General features: G+C 28.7%; 1 protein-coding gene across 1 annotated transcript; it reads right to left on the reverse strand.

Annotated features, from left to right (window-relative positions):
• Positions 1-527: 527 nt before the first annotated feature.
• On the reverse strand, positions 528-7,628 carry LOC141697775 (cystathionine gamma-synthase 1, chloroplastic-like). The gene is made up of 11 exons (XM_074502320.1): positions 7,296-7,628; positions 6,902-7,005; positions 6,606-6,679; positions 5,863-6,031; positions 4,305-4,364; positions 3,965-4,168; positions 3,796-3,882; positions 3,574-3,681; positions 1,459-1,554; positions 1,226-1,344; positions 528-763 (listed from the first exon to the last, which is right to left on the reverse strand). Exons 1-11 carry the CDS (start codon positions 7,441-7,443, stop codon positions 640-642), a joined length of 1,293 nt encoding a protein of 430 aa, XP_074358421.1. The 5' UTR covers positions 7,444-7,628; the 3' UTR covers positions 528-639.
• Positions 7,629-11,267: the final 3,639 nt, after the last annotated feature.

Raw genomic sequence — 11,267 nt, forward strand, 5'->3', positions numbered from 1 at the left:
GAGCTCTATTAAAGACTTCATTTATTAAGCTTGTAAACACAAAGTTGTGCTTCTGAATTTATTGTAGCTAATCAATTCATTGATTAGATTGTAGCAACCTTAAGGATTATATTAATAAAATAATATATTCCTTGAATTGTTTTGTATCTATTTTGATTCCATACTTATAACGAAGAACTTATAATGAATCGAAAAAGATTGTAGGTAACGTATTCAACCCCCCCTTCTACGATACTTTGGGACTAACAATCATTATTAGAGATAAATATTAATATATTATTTTAATTCTTAGAGATATTATTTAAAAGAGTCATGTATATTTATCTAATTTCCTATTTTTATGCGATATTAATGAGTTATATATTGCATGAATGCATGTTCTAATGGTCCACATAATTATTTGGTCTATGATCTATAAATTGGTTACATCTAGTCTCTAATTCCTGAGTTTTATCATCATGATTACTTTTATTTCTCTAGAATTTTAGCTCTTTATTCAATATTATTATTATTTATTTATTGACGAAATATTCTAGAAGAGAAAAAACTATATTTTGATGTATACATGAACATAAATGATAATACATAAGCGATTCGTTAAATTCATTTGTTAAGAATATAATAGGGCATGTGAATTTCCTATATTGCCTCTAGAGCTTGAAGAATATCATACTTCAGATCTTCAAAATCTTCAATGCCAAAGCTAAACCTAACCAAGTTGTCAATGATCCCATACATGGCCCTATCTGATTGACTTAAATCCCTGTTTCCAGAAAATGTACGGAATCAGTTACATACCATAATAAAATTTGAACAATTAAACAACATTAAAGGATAACCATATACATTACAAACTACCATTTAAGAGAGACTTAATCTAGACAAAAAAGCATCATGTTATCAACTACCAACATATAAAGGTTTTTTATCACCTTCAATTCTATATGGTGTTATAAAAATTAGAGAACTTGTCATATTATATATAATAATCTTGGAAAGATCGCTTTTAAGGCTCGTACATTAAACTAGAATATAATAACTAAATTTAAGAACTTCACTTTATCTGTGTTCACCAATTTGTGATTATCCATTCATTTTGTATTTTAATACCTAGTGAACTGAGTACTTTGAAAAGGAAACATAAGTGTTAACTCTAAATTATAGTATAAGAAAAACTGATAATACAATGATTTGTTACTACAATTTAATGAAATGATGAACACACCAATAAGACATAATTGATGGTTGGTCAACAATGCTCTCACATCCTCCAAAAGATGGGGCGATGTATGGAATTTTTAGATTATCGACGAACTTTGTAGTAGTATGTAAGTCACCATCAACCTATATATAAATAAAATGGTAGGGAAATTTAATTAAAAATGATAAATACCTATGTATATGCACGATTTATAATATGATGATAATGGCATATTTAAAGTAATGGCCAAAACTTACCTCAAAACTAACTACACCACCGAAACCAGTCATTTGACGAACTGCGATGTGATAGTCTTGGTAACTTTTTAAACCTGGATAATACACACGCTTCACCTGTATATCAAATCAATAGATGATCATTATGTACAGATGATGTATCCTCAATCGTTCAGTATCACAAAGTTCAAACAATTTTTAATATCTACATCTACATTTTCATGCATTTTTAAAAAATAATTTTAGATGCACAAAGTTTTGCATTTGTTGTAAATATGAATGGACAATTAGGAAGAACGAAAGAAGTTAACACTTTGGAAATCTATATATAAAGATTCCTAAAATTATCTATAATTAAAATGATTTTGCATATGAAAGTCGTATGACATTTTTGAAATATTAGAATTAATCCCATAAATGTAAAAAAATAGCTTTAACTTTGTATTGAGAACTCACTTAACTTAAGATTATTATTTAAAGTTAACTTTAGGATTTTTAAGCCTATATATATAACAACCTTTTTGCCAAGATAGAATAAATGCAATTCCTAAATTTTGAAATAGGTAAAGATACACAAATTATGAACGAAATAAAAAAAAGGTTTGAATTATTTATGAAAATATTTAAAATTAGATTAAAAGATATTAAATGTGTTAAAATCTAAGGAAGTCGAATGGTCATTCAAAAAAATTGACATATGACAATGCACCTATATGTTTGTGTGTGTAGAAAAATTCTATGAAGATTACTATTTCATTGGGGATAATATAACCTATTATTTTATTAATTATAATATATAAAGATCGCTATTTTATTAAAAATGTCAAAATCTTTTATATTCTGCAAGCTGAACATGTTTTGTAGAATAATACATTTTATAATGTTCTATTTTTAAAACATATAGGAATTTCATGATTTTTAATGAAATAACGATTTTTTTAGAATATGATTCACAAAATAATATATGGTTTACAATATTTTACATGCAAAATATATATGGCATCCAATTAAATAGTGGCCTCAATAGAACTTAACTCATTTATAAATTGTTATGACTATCATATATTGAATTCAATTACTTTATATAAATTTAATATACATATAGGGAGATTATCAAATAGAATTAACTTTAAAAATAAAAACTAGAAACTAATATAATGGCCCCCCTATGGGCACTAAAGAGAATTAATGTATACCATCCCACACATATTCTCAGCTTTTTCCCTTCATTTTTAATTTGATTTTTTCCGTCAAACGGTAAGTATTTTTAAAAATCCGACTTCGCTGTATTTTTCAGCATCTCCCAACGATCAATTTACATACCATATGTGTCATATTTTGACATGATTTACAATGTTTTTATTTTAGTTTCTTGTTTTTATTATAAGAGAGTTTTTATTGGAGTAAACCCTTATATATATAGAAAGGTGAAAGTACTTCATCACGAATAATCAACAAATATGTTAATAATTACTAAAAGATGTTTAGAAGAAGGATATGAGTTTTCTTACTAAGAATATCATATATATATTAGTTACATTGAGAAACTTGTGAATTGTGTTTTAAAATAATTATTTTCTATCGTTCTTAAATGTTTGAATAGAGTAAATGCATAATAATTAGTGTCATGTTTAATATTCATGTTTACAACTTTTAATTGTCAACTTGCATCTATTGATTAAGTAGTTAACATATGACATCATTCTTTTTTCATGTAATAATTTAGTGACTTTGAATCTCTAATATATCACCAAGTTTCTAAACTAGTCCCTAAAGAGATCTATAATATATTCTGAGCCAGAGTATTCATAATGAAATTTTGAGTTCAATATTGAAACGCCCCACTATGAACCAAAGATGTAAATTGAAAAACCTAATTGAACTCATAATGTTTATTTTATTTTGGTTCCGGTTTTGAAAACCAGACCGTTTTCGTTACGGTGCAATTTGGGGTCAAAATGCACCGAACAGTACCATTCTCATCCCAACTTTTATGTATTATGTTATCCATAAGATTGTTTACTGAGAGATTGTTTTCATCTATCAGCAAGAAAATGTTTCTCAATAAATTATCTATGCAATACGATAAAATAAAATTAAAGAATGTGTCAAAAGATTTGTAATTTGATTTCATGCCTTGGGTTGTGCTTCTAAAATTTCGGCCATCTTCAAGGCCGTGGAATTTTGTTGTTGCACACGAAGATGTAGAGTCTTCATACCTCGGATTATTAGATATGCAGCATTCTGAAAAAAGTTAGTAAAAATAAGTCATTTTGTGCAAATATTGGTCTGATGGGTATAATTAAAGCAAACTATACACTTTTAACACCAAATGAGTTGAGATAGATAATAACTCACCGGATTTAAAGAACCACCAAGAATATGATGCAAGTTACGAATAGTAGAAATCAACTCTTTTGATCCACTAATACAACCTGCGAGTACCTGAGTAAAAAAATGGAAGCTAACTATAAGTGACAAACTTATAAAATTTATTCATAACTAGATTAGCCAAAACTAATTGTACATCATTATGCCCTCCAATAAACTTTGTTGCAGAATGAAGAACTATATCTGCCCCAAGGGCAAGGGCTTTTTGATTTAAAGGTGTAGCAAATGTTCCATCTATGCATACTAGGGCTCCTTTGTTATGACAAAGCTTTGACACTAGCTCTATGTCAACACATCTTAGAAATGGGTTTGTTGGTGACTCTGTATAAAACAGACTAACCTGCAGCGTAAAGTAATGTCAGTTTTAGTTAACTTACTAATGCTTTGTTCTTTATGAACTGAAAAATGTGAACACTACAAAAACTAGAAAATTGTGTAGATTTAAAATCAGGCAAACTTCGTTCATCAAAACTGACATCATTCTCCCTTAGAGCAACTTTAAGGCCTTCCATGTCAGCTGGATCTATAATTGTAGCCTGGAATTCAAAATTAACAATTATAATCTAAAAGATGCATGTCAGTATCCAAATTATCTAGTTAATCACCTTATTGATCAGAAAAAATACATTATATCGGCCATCTACAAAATACATATCTTTGATTACAAAACTTGTTAATTTTTTCTGTATGCGTCATTCATGCATATTCAGAACATGACGGAATATGTTATTAAAATTCTTTTATTATTACCAAACATATTCACATGTTATAATGCATCAAAATAAGAAATGAGTTCAGGCATTGCAAAATATAGGTCTGAAAATATAACATATGATGTAAGGAAATATATATACTTTACAACATAAAAGGTTTTTATAATAGAGAAAAAAATATATAAAATATTATATTCGGAAAATTATAAAGCCTCATATCCTTAATTATTAATTAAATAGAATAGCAAATTCTGCTTAAAATAAAGAGATGTCGCGATGATACTAATCACATAAACGAAAAATTTGGGAATATTGGTAAATCATCTAAAGACCAACTAGTCAGAAATATGGGTGTGTAAGGAAAATTGAAAAACTTAAATTGGACTGAAAAATTAATAAATCGAACCAAAAAATCAAAACTAAAAATAAAACTTAAAAATCGATATTAAACTAAAATAACAGTTTGGTTTCAGTTTTAGTTCTATGCCAATAACCAAACCAAAAAACTAAATCAATTTGTATTTTAGGTAAATGCATATATTATATACGCTACAGTAAATTTATGTTCCTAAATAATGTGTTATTATAAACTAATATTATAATTTAGAAATCTTATAGCTAGCATATAAGTTATGTCACACGTTTTGATTCCAGAACACAAAAGTGTATAAATGCATAATCATCAAATTTCAACAGCATGTTTCCTAATTAAGTGATTTTGATCAAGGATAGGGAAAAGATGCCATTTTAAATAATACTGCATCTGTCCCACTGAATTCTTTACATACTTTTTTCTCATGCTCAACACACATTTTAAGACTACTATGAAATATAGTTCTATAATTTATTTTTAGAATTTTCTTATTCTGTATAAAGTTTAAACATTATATTTTTATGTAAAAGAAAAAAATATTTAAAAATTTTAAGTAACCATGTTTTACGGGAGCCTTAAAATGCGTGTCGATCCCCCGTTTCCCAATGTAAAGAATCCAGTGGGACAGAGGGAGTACTTTTTTTATCCTTTTCTGTCATATTATTTTTAACATTAATGTTGTTTATTTTTTTAAAGAAATTATAATTAAGTAAAAGCTGAAATTGAAAACTGCCAACTTTAGGTTTTTGATAAAGGTAATAATAAAGAAAATTAATTTAACTAATACATATGGTTTAGTAACAATTTTAGGTGACAATAAAGATAAAATGACCCGTGCACATCCTAAATAAAAACTTTGTCATTTGAGTTCAAAATAACAAATGAACTTCAACAGTCTAGTAAGTAAATTAAAGTGTATGTACATTATGTTACACAATAAAATATTACCATTATGCCCATCTTGGGAAGAATTGTCTCAATGAAAAGTCGAGTCTTATGATAGCATTCAGTGGTAGTCACCAGATGGCCACCGACTGGGACCAATGCCAACAACAAAGTAGTAATTGCACACATTCCAGATGCCATTAAAAGGGTTGATTCAGCCCCTTCAAGTGCACTACAAATATAACTCTTAGTAACCAACAAACTTCTTTATAAGTCAACATACTAGATGATGGAAGTGAAAAAATAGCTAAAATAAAATTCAACACTTCTTTTATTTGTTAAGAAAAACTTGTAACTTTAAAGAATTGTTACTTAAACACTGGAAGTAGAAAATTCTAAGAAGTTTTAAAATAAAATTTTCCTGATCTAACTTTAAGATTTTGACCATTATTATAACCGATGTATATTAGAATGTACAAACTATGATTTAAAAGCCATCGAGAAGGTGATACTATTCAAGTTTCTTTTTTAAATGAAAATCATTTATTTTATAATGGCAACTAAATACAGCATAAACTTTTTTGTTTTAGAGAATGATATTCGTTATTGAACAGTATTATTAGGTGTTAAATTTTCATATATATGTACATATATATCATTTTCATCTACTGATATCTCTTGGTTGAGTAGTGTGATTCAGTTTGATAATATTTTTTAGGAGTTCTCTTCCATTTGGATCGTTATGCTTGTTTTTGATGATTTTGGTGAAGACTGAAAAGTAAAAGTATCTAAAATTAAATACATACCTTATCTTTTCTTCCGCAACCTTTGTAGTAGGATTTCCATAGCGCTCATATATAAAGCGTGTGCATCTTTTTTCCTATCATAAGGAATCATATTAATAAAGTACATTTATCTTCTTAATTTTTAAAATAAACAAGGACTAGTATAAAATTGGCATAATATTGGGCTAAAAATAATATATTATTTTGATGTGGTATTCTACAAGATAAATGCACTTTCACTAGATATATTAGAGAGAAAGTATTGTCTATTCAAAAATGTTATTATCGTTATATGATGATGAGTAATGATTACATACCTTGAAGTCAACAAGGTCAGAAGTTTTATTGAAGAAGTGAGCAGAAGTGTTTACTATTGGAGTAGTTATTGCATTACTACCTACGTCATGACATAGTCTTTCACCTGAGTAAGCCATGTGAAATATAATTATTATTTTATATTCAAAACACTAACAAATATATTACATGTATGAACACCTATATTCTAGGATAAATTATTAAAAAACATCAAGATTTGTTTGATTGTACTCATATGAGAAGTAATTTTTCAAAAACAATATGAGAACCGATAATTTCTATAATTAATAATATGATAAAATATATTGATCTACATACCTATTATATATACATAATATGGATTCTCATTCTAATATTTTAATTGTCATTTTATGAAATTCCATATAAAATACATACCGGCGTGAATAACCAGACTCCCGTCGGAGCTCAAGAAAGAAAAAGGTTTAACCTCATGATGTATGGAATTCGAAGCCTTCATGTTATCATAATTAATGTTACAACTAAATGACGAAAAATTATTGATGTTGCAGCTCATTTTCTTCATCACTTTACTATGTTTTATCTTCACTAGAGGGAAAAGATGATGAAAAATACAAATGGTGATGAGAGTAAGAAACAATATACCCACACATGCATATATCCAGGCATATATGCAAACATTTTATGTGAGAACAACATAACTTTTAATTCATTTGTGAGAACAACATACAAAAGATCACGCTATATTTTTTTTGATATTTCATTTTATTACAGAAGTGGATAGCTCATGTAGATCTTTTATAATTACCAACTCTATTATAGTAGACAGCTCATGTAGATCATGTTCCATTTAAATTTGATGTTGTTTTAGGTCGAGTCACTTATCACAACATAATTTATTAGTTTATATTACTTAAAAATTATGTGAATTGATCATATGTAAACAATGTTTATAGATTAAATTTATTATCTTTTTTTATTAAGAGTTCATTTCGTTGAAGGAGTGATATGAGGTTAGAATCAGGAATCATTTATAACTTTTAGAGATAAAAATAAAAAATATTTATTATTATAATTCTTAAATTACAAACGTGTGTGCGCAGGAGCACATACATGCGCGCGCACTCAATATATATATATATATACATTTGTTCAGATAGAAATAAGTCTTAAAATAAAAAACTAAAAACTAATCTACACCCTTAGATCAATTTCATTTACCATAGGCACCACACATGATTAAGATAAACCCTTCAACACTGAATTTCAGCTAAACTCCTCGGTTTTAATTTGATTTTTCTAGTTAATCGGTGAGTTTTTTTAAAAAAATCTGACTAGACTGTATTTTTTTCCATCATCCAACGATCAATTTTCATATCATATGTGCTATATTTTTCGATGCGGTTTTTCTAAAAAAAAAAATTTTAATTTCTAGTTTTTATTATAAGAGAGTTTCTAGTGGAGTACTATTCTATATATATATACACACACACACTTTTTTAAAAAAAATCTGTAATTATAAAATTATTAATTGATTTATATCTAATAAATGATGACTAACTTGATATATATATATATATATTAGTTATATATATTAGTCCCAAAGTATCATAGAGGGGGGGTTGAATAAGATACCTACAATTCTTTTCGATTCCTTTCAAGTTCTTCCCTAAAATTATGGAATCAAAAATAGGCACAAAATAGTTTGAGAAATATATTGTTTTATTAACATAAACCTTGAGGTTGCTACACTCTAATCAATAATGATTAGCTACAACAAATTCAGCAGCATAACAGTATATTTACAAGCTTAATGATTTTTTCCTTCAATGGAGCTCTCATAAATTATAGTTTGCTGCTGAGGAAGATGAATGCTGACTTGAATTCACTTCTACTTCTTTTAGTGTAGACTTTCAAAACCTTTGGACATGTGGAATCACATCAACCATGTATTATGATTTTGCCCTATTCTCCTACAAGTCAACAGAATAAAAACCATTCTCTTCTCCTAGTCGATAATACAACCTCTACTAATTGACAAAACACTCTACTTATCGACATCATGATATTACTTACAAGTCGACATTACAAATTGATAGTATATTTCTACTAATTGACAATTGAGTGGTTGACTAGTAAAAATCAAATATTACTTGATCAATTTGTAAGTTTAAGGAAATCGACTATACATTGTCGATTTGTGGATTATGGAAATCGACAATACAATGTCGATTTGTAATCTTTTAAACCGCTTGTCGATTACTAGCTTCCGGGCTTTGAATAATTGGGCTTTGGACTTGATTTGACTTGGGCTGAGATATCTTTGGGCCTTATAAATTACTATTCATAGAAACATGCCTTAGAAAATTTCAACCCTTGAATATTTGTTTTGATTTTTAGTGTCTTCAAACCAATTCTTATTTTCAACTGAATTCTTCTGATTTAAACTTAAAGAACCATTTCTTGATATTCTGACATTTAGTACACTTGTCTGCTTCATAAATGACTAACATTGAGCTGATTTTTTTTGTTCCTTGTTTAATACTTAGTTGATGTTTCTCTTCTTATATCTTCTTGAGATTAGTCCACTAAAATCCTGAGATCTTTGATACTATGAATCAGTGCATTTCTTTGTCACTCAGTCCTTTTATTTTTATTCTTTACGGAGGCTTGAATGTATTAATGAACTTCTTTTCATGATCTGGTTACGGACTTAGTGCTTTAATTTCATTATTTTGATTCTTTGTATTCATCCAATCTTCATCTTCTGGATTCTTATGCTTCATAGTTAATATTATTTACCTGTTTCTTTTTCATGTTGAGTTATATTTTCTCGATTACATATTACGTTATATTGTGCTTTATAATCTCCCTCTAGTTGATTGTTAGAGTTCGAGAAGCAAATCCCTAAAGAATAACTCAACTAACAATAAAGAAAAAGTAATTACTGAAAGCAAGAAATAATATTAAGTATGTTCTGGATCATATATATAATTTCAAATATCTTAAATGCAAGTACAAGAAAAATAAATGTTCCTCTAGACTGAATAAATAGACTATGTCTTATTAGTTCTTCACTTCTTAGGCTTCTTGCCTTAGCTTCCTTCTTCTTCTTGAGTGGGTTCTGGCTGAGTAGTCTTTCTCTTTGAAACTCTCTTCTTTGACTTTGAGGATTGTGCAGATTGTTGATGAGAGACTTCGTCAGGCTTATCTTCATTACCAAGTTCTTTTTGATTATCAAGTCTTCTTCTGACTTGAGATCGTGTTAGAATCTCCAAGGGGTTTTCAGGAGGTGGAATCTCCAGTTTTTCCAACAACATGTCCAGCCAATAGATGTTATGAACAGTGTGGAGTTGATCAAGAAGCAGTGAAGATTTTTTTAGAGCATATAGACTGTAACTCTTTAAGGATGATCTTGCACTCTGTGTGTGTTGTATATCATTTCTTCCTCCAACACTTCCTTGTAGGCTGTCATTATTGTCTTCAATGCAAGTTTATCTTCTTTACATGTTGACATTTTGACATTGATCAAAACTTGATTGATTGCCCATATATTGCTCAATCTGAAGACTGAGATTTTTATCTTGCTTTCACCTATCTTGAAAGCCATATGCCCTCTTTATCTTTGCAGGTAAAAGGTTCATTATCTCTCATTATGTTGATTTCAGCTTCATCACCTACATGAACTATCTGATTAAATTTCCTAATGACCCTTCTCATATCTCTTTCTTCATCATATAACATCTTACTATTCAATCTGTAGGCATAAAGAATCTCAGCAGCAGAAATATATGTGTCGGTTCTTCTTACTTCATCAAAGGTTACTTCTGCTCTTACACTCCTCAACCTGCTTTCCAGAAATGTTAGATATTGATATTGCACTCTCTTCATACTTGCATCCGGGTTAGGGTTATATTTTGCATTGTATTTTCTCTGAAGATCTTAATCACATAAGGTTTTTTAAATGCATGAGGAGACACTTCTCTGATGGCTTGATATATTTTATCTCTAACATATTCATTTAAAAGTGTGTTGGTCTTGGAGACCGGAATCTTCTTAGCTAGAACAAATAGCTCAACCATGTTCATTTTCTTTAGAAATCTAGAGTCTATCTTCAATAAGTTTCCAGATGAGTGATTCGCACAAATTCTCCAACCACTTGAGAGACACGTTGTTGTCACATTCGTGATAACTCGACTGAACTCATGATAGAATTCATGAATATCATCATACTGATTTCTTACATACACTAAGATGTCTAATATAAGATTGTTCCCATTGTCATTATCCAGATATATTGTACGTTTGTCCATCTTCTTCTTCACTCCTTCCCACTTGCTACCTTTCCTAGTTTCCTTCAAAGTTTTCTCTCTTTCTGCTCTGGTTGAC

This window comes from Apium graveolens, chromosome 11 (genome assembly GCF_009905375.1).
Source record: "Apium graveolens cultivar Ventura chromosome 11, ASM990537v1, whole genome shotgun sequence".
NCBI lineage: Eukaryota > Viridiplantae > Streptophyta > Magnoliopsida > Apiales > Apiaceae > Apium > Apium graveolens.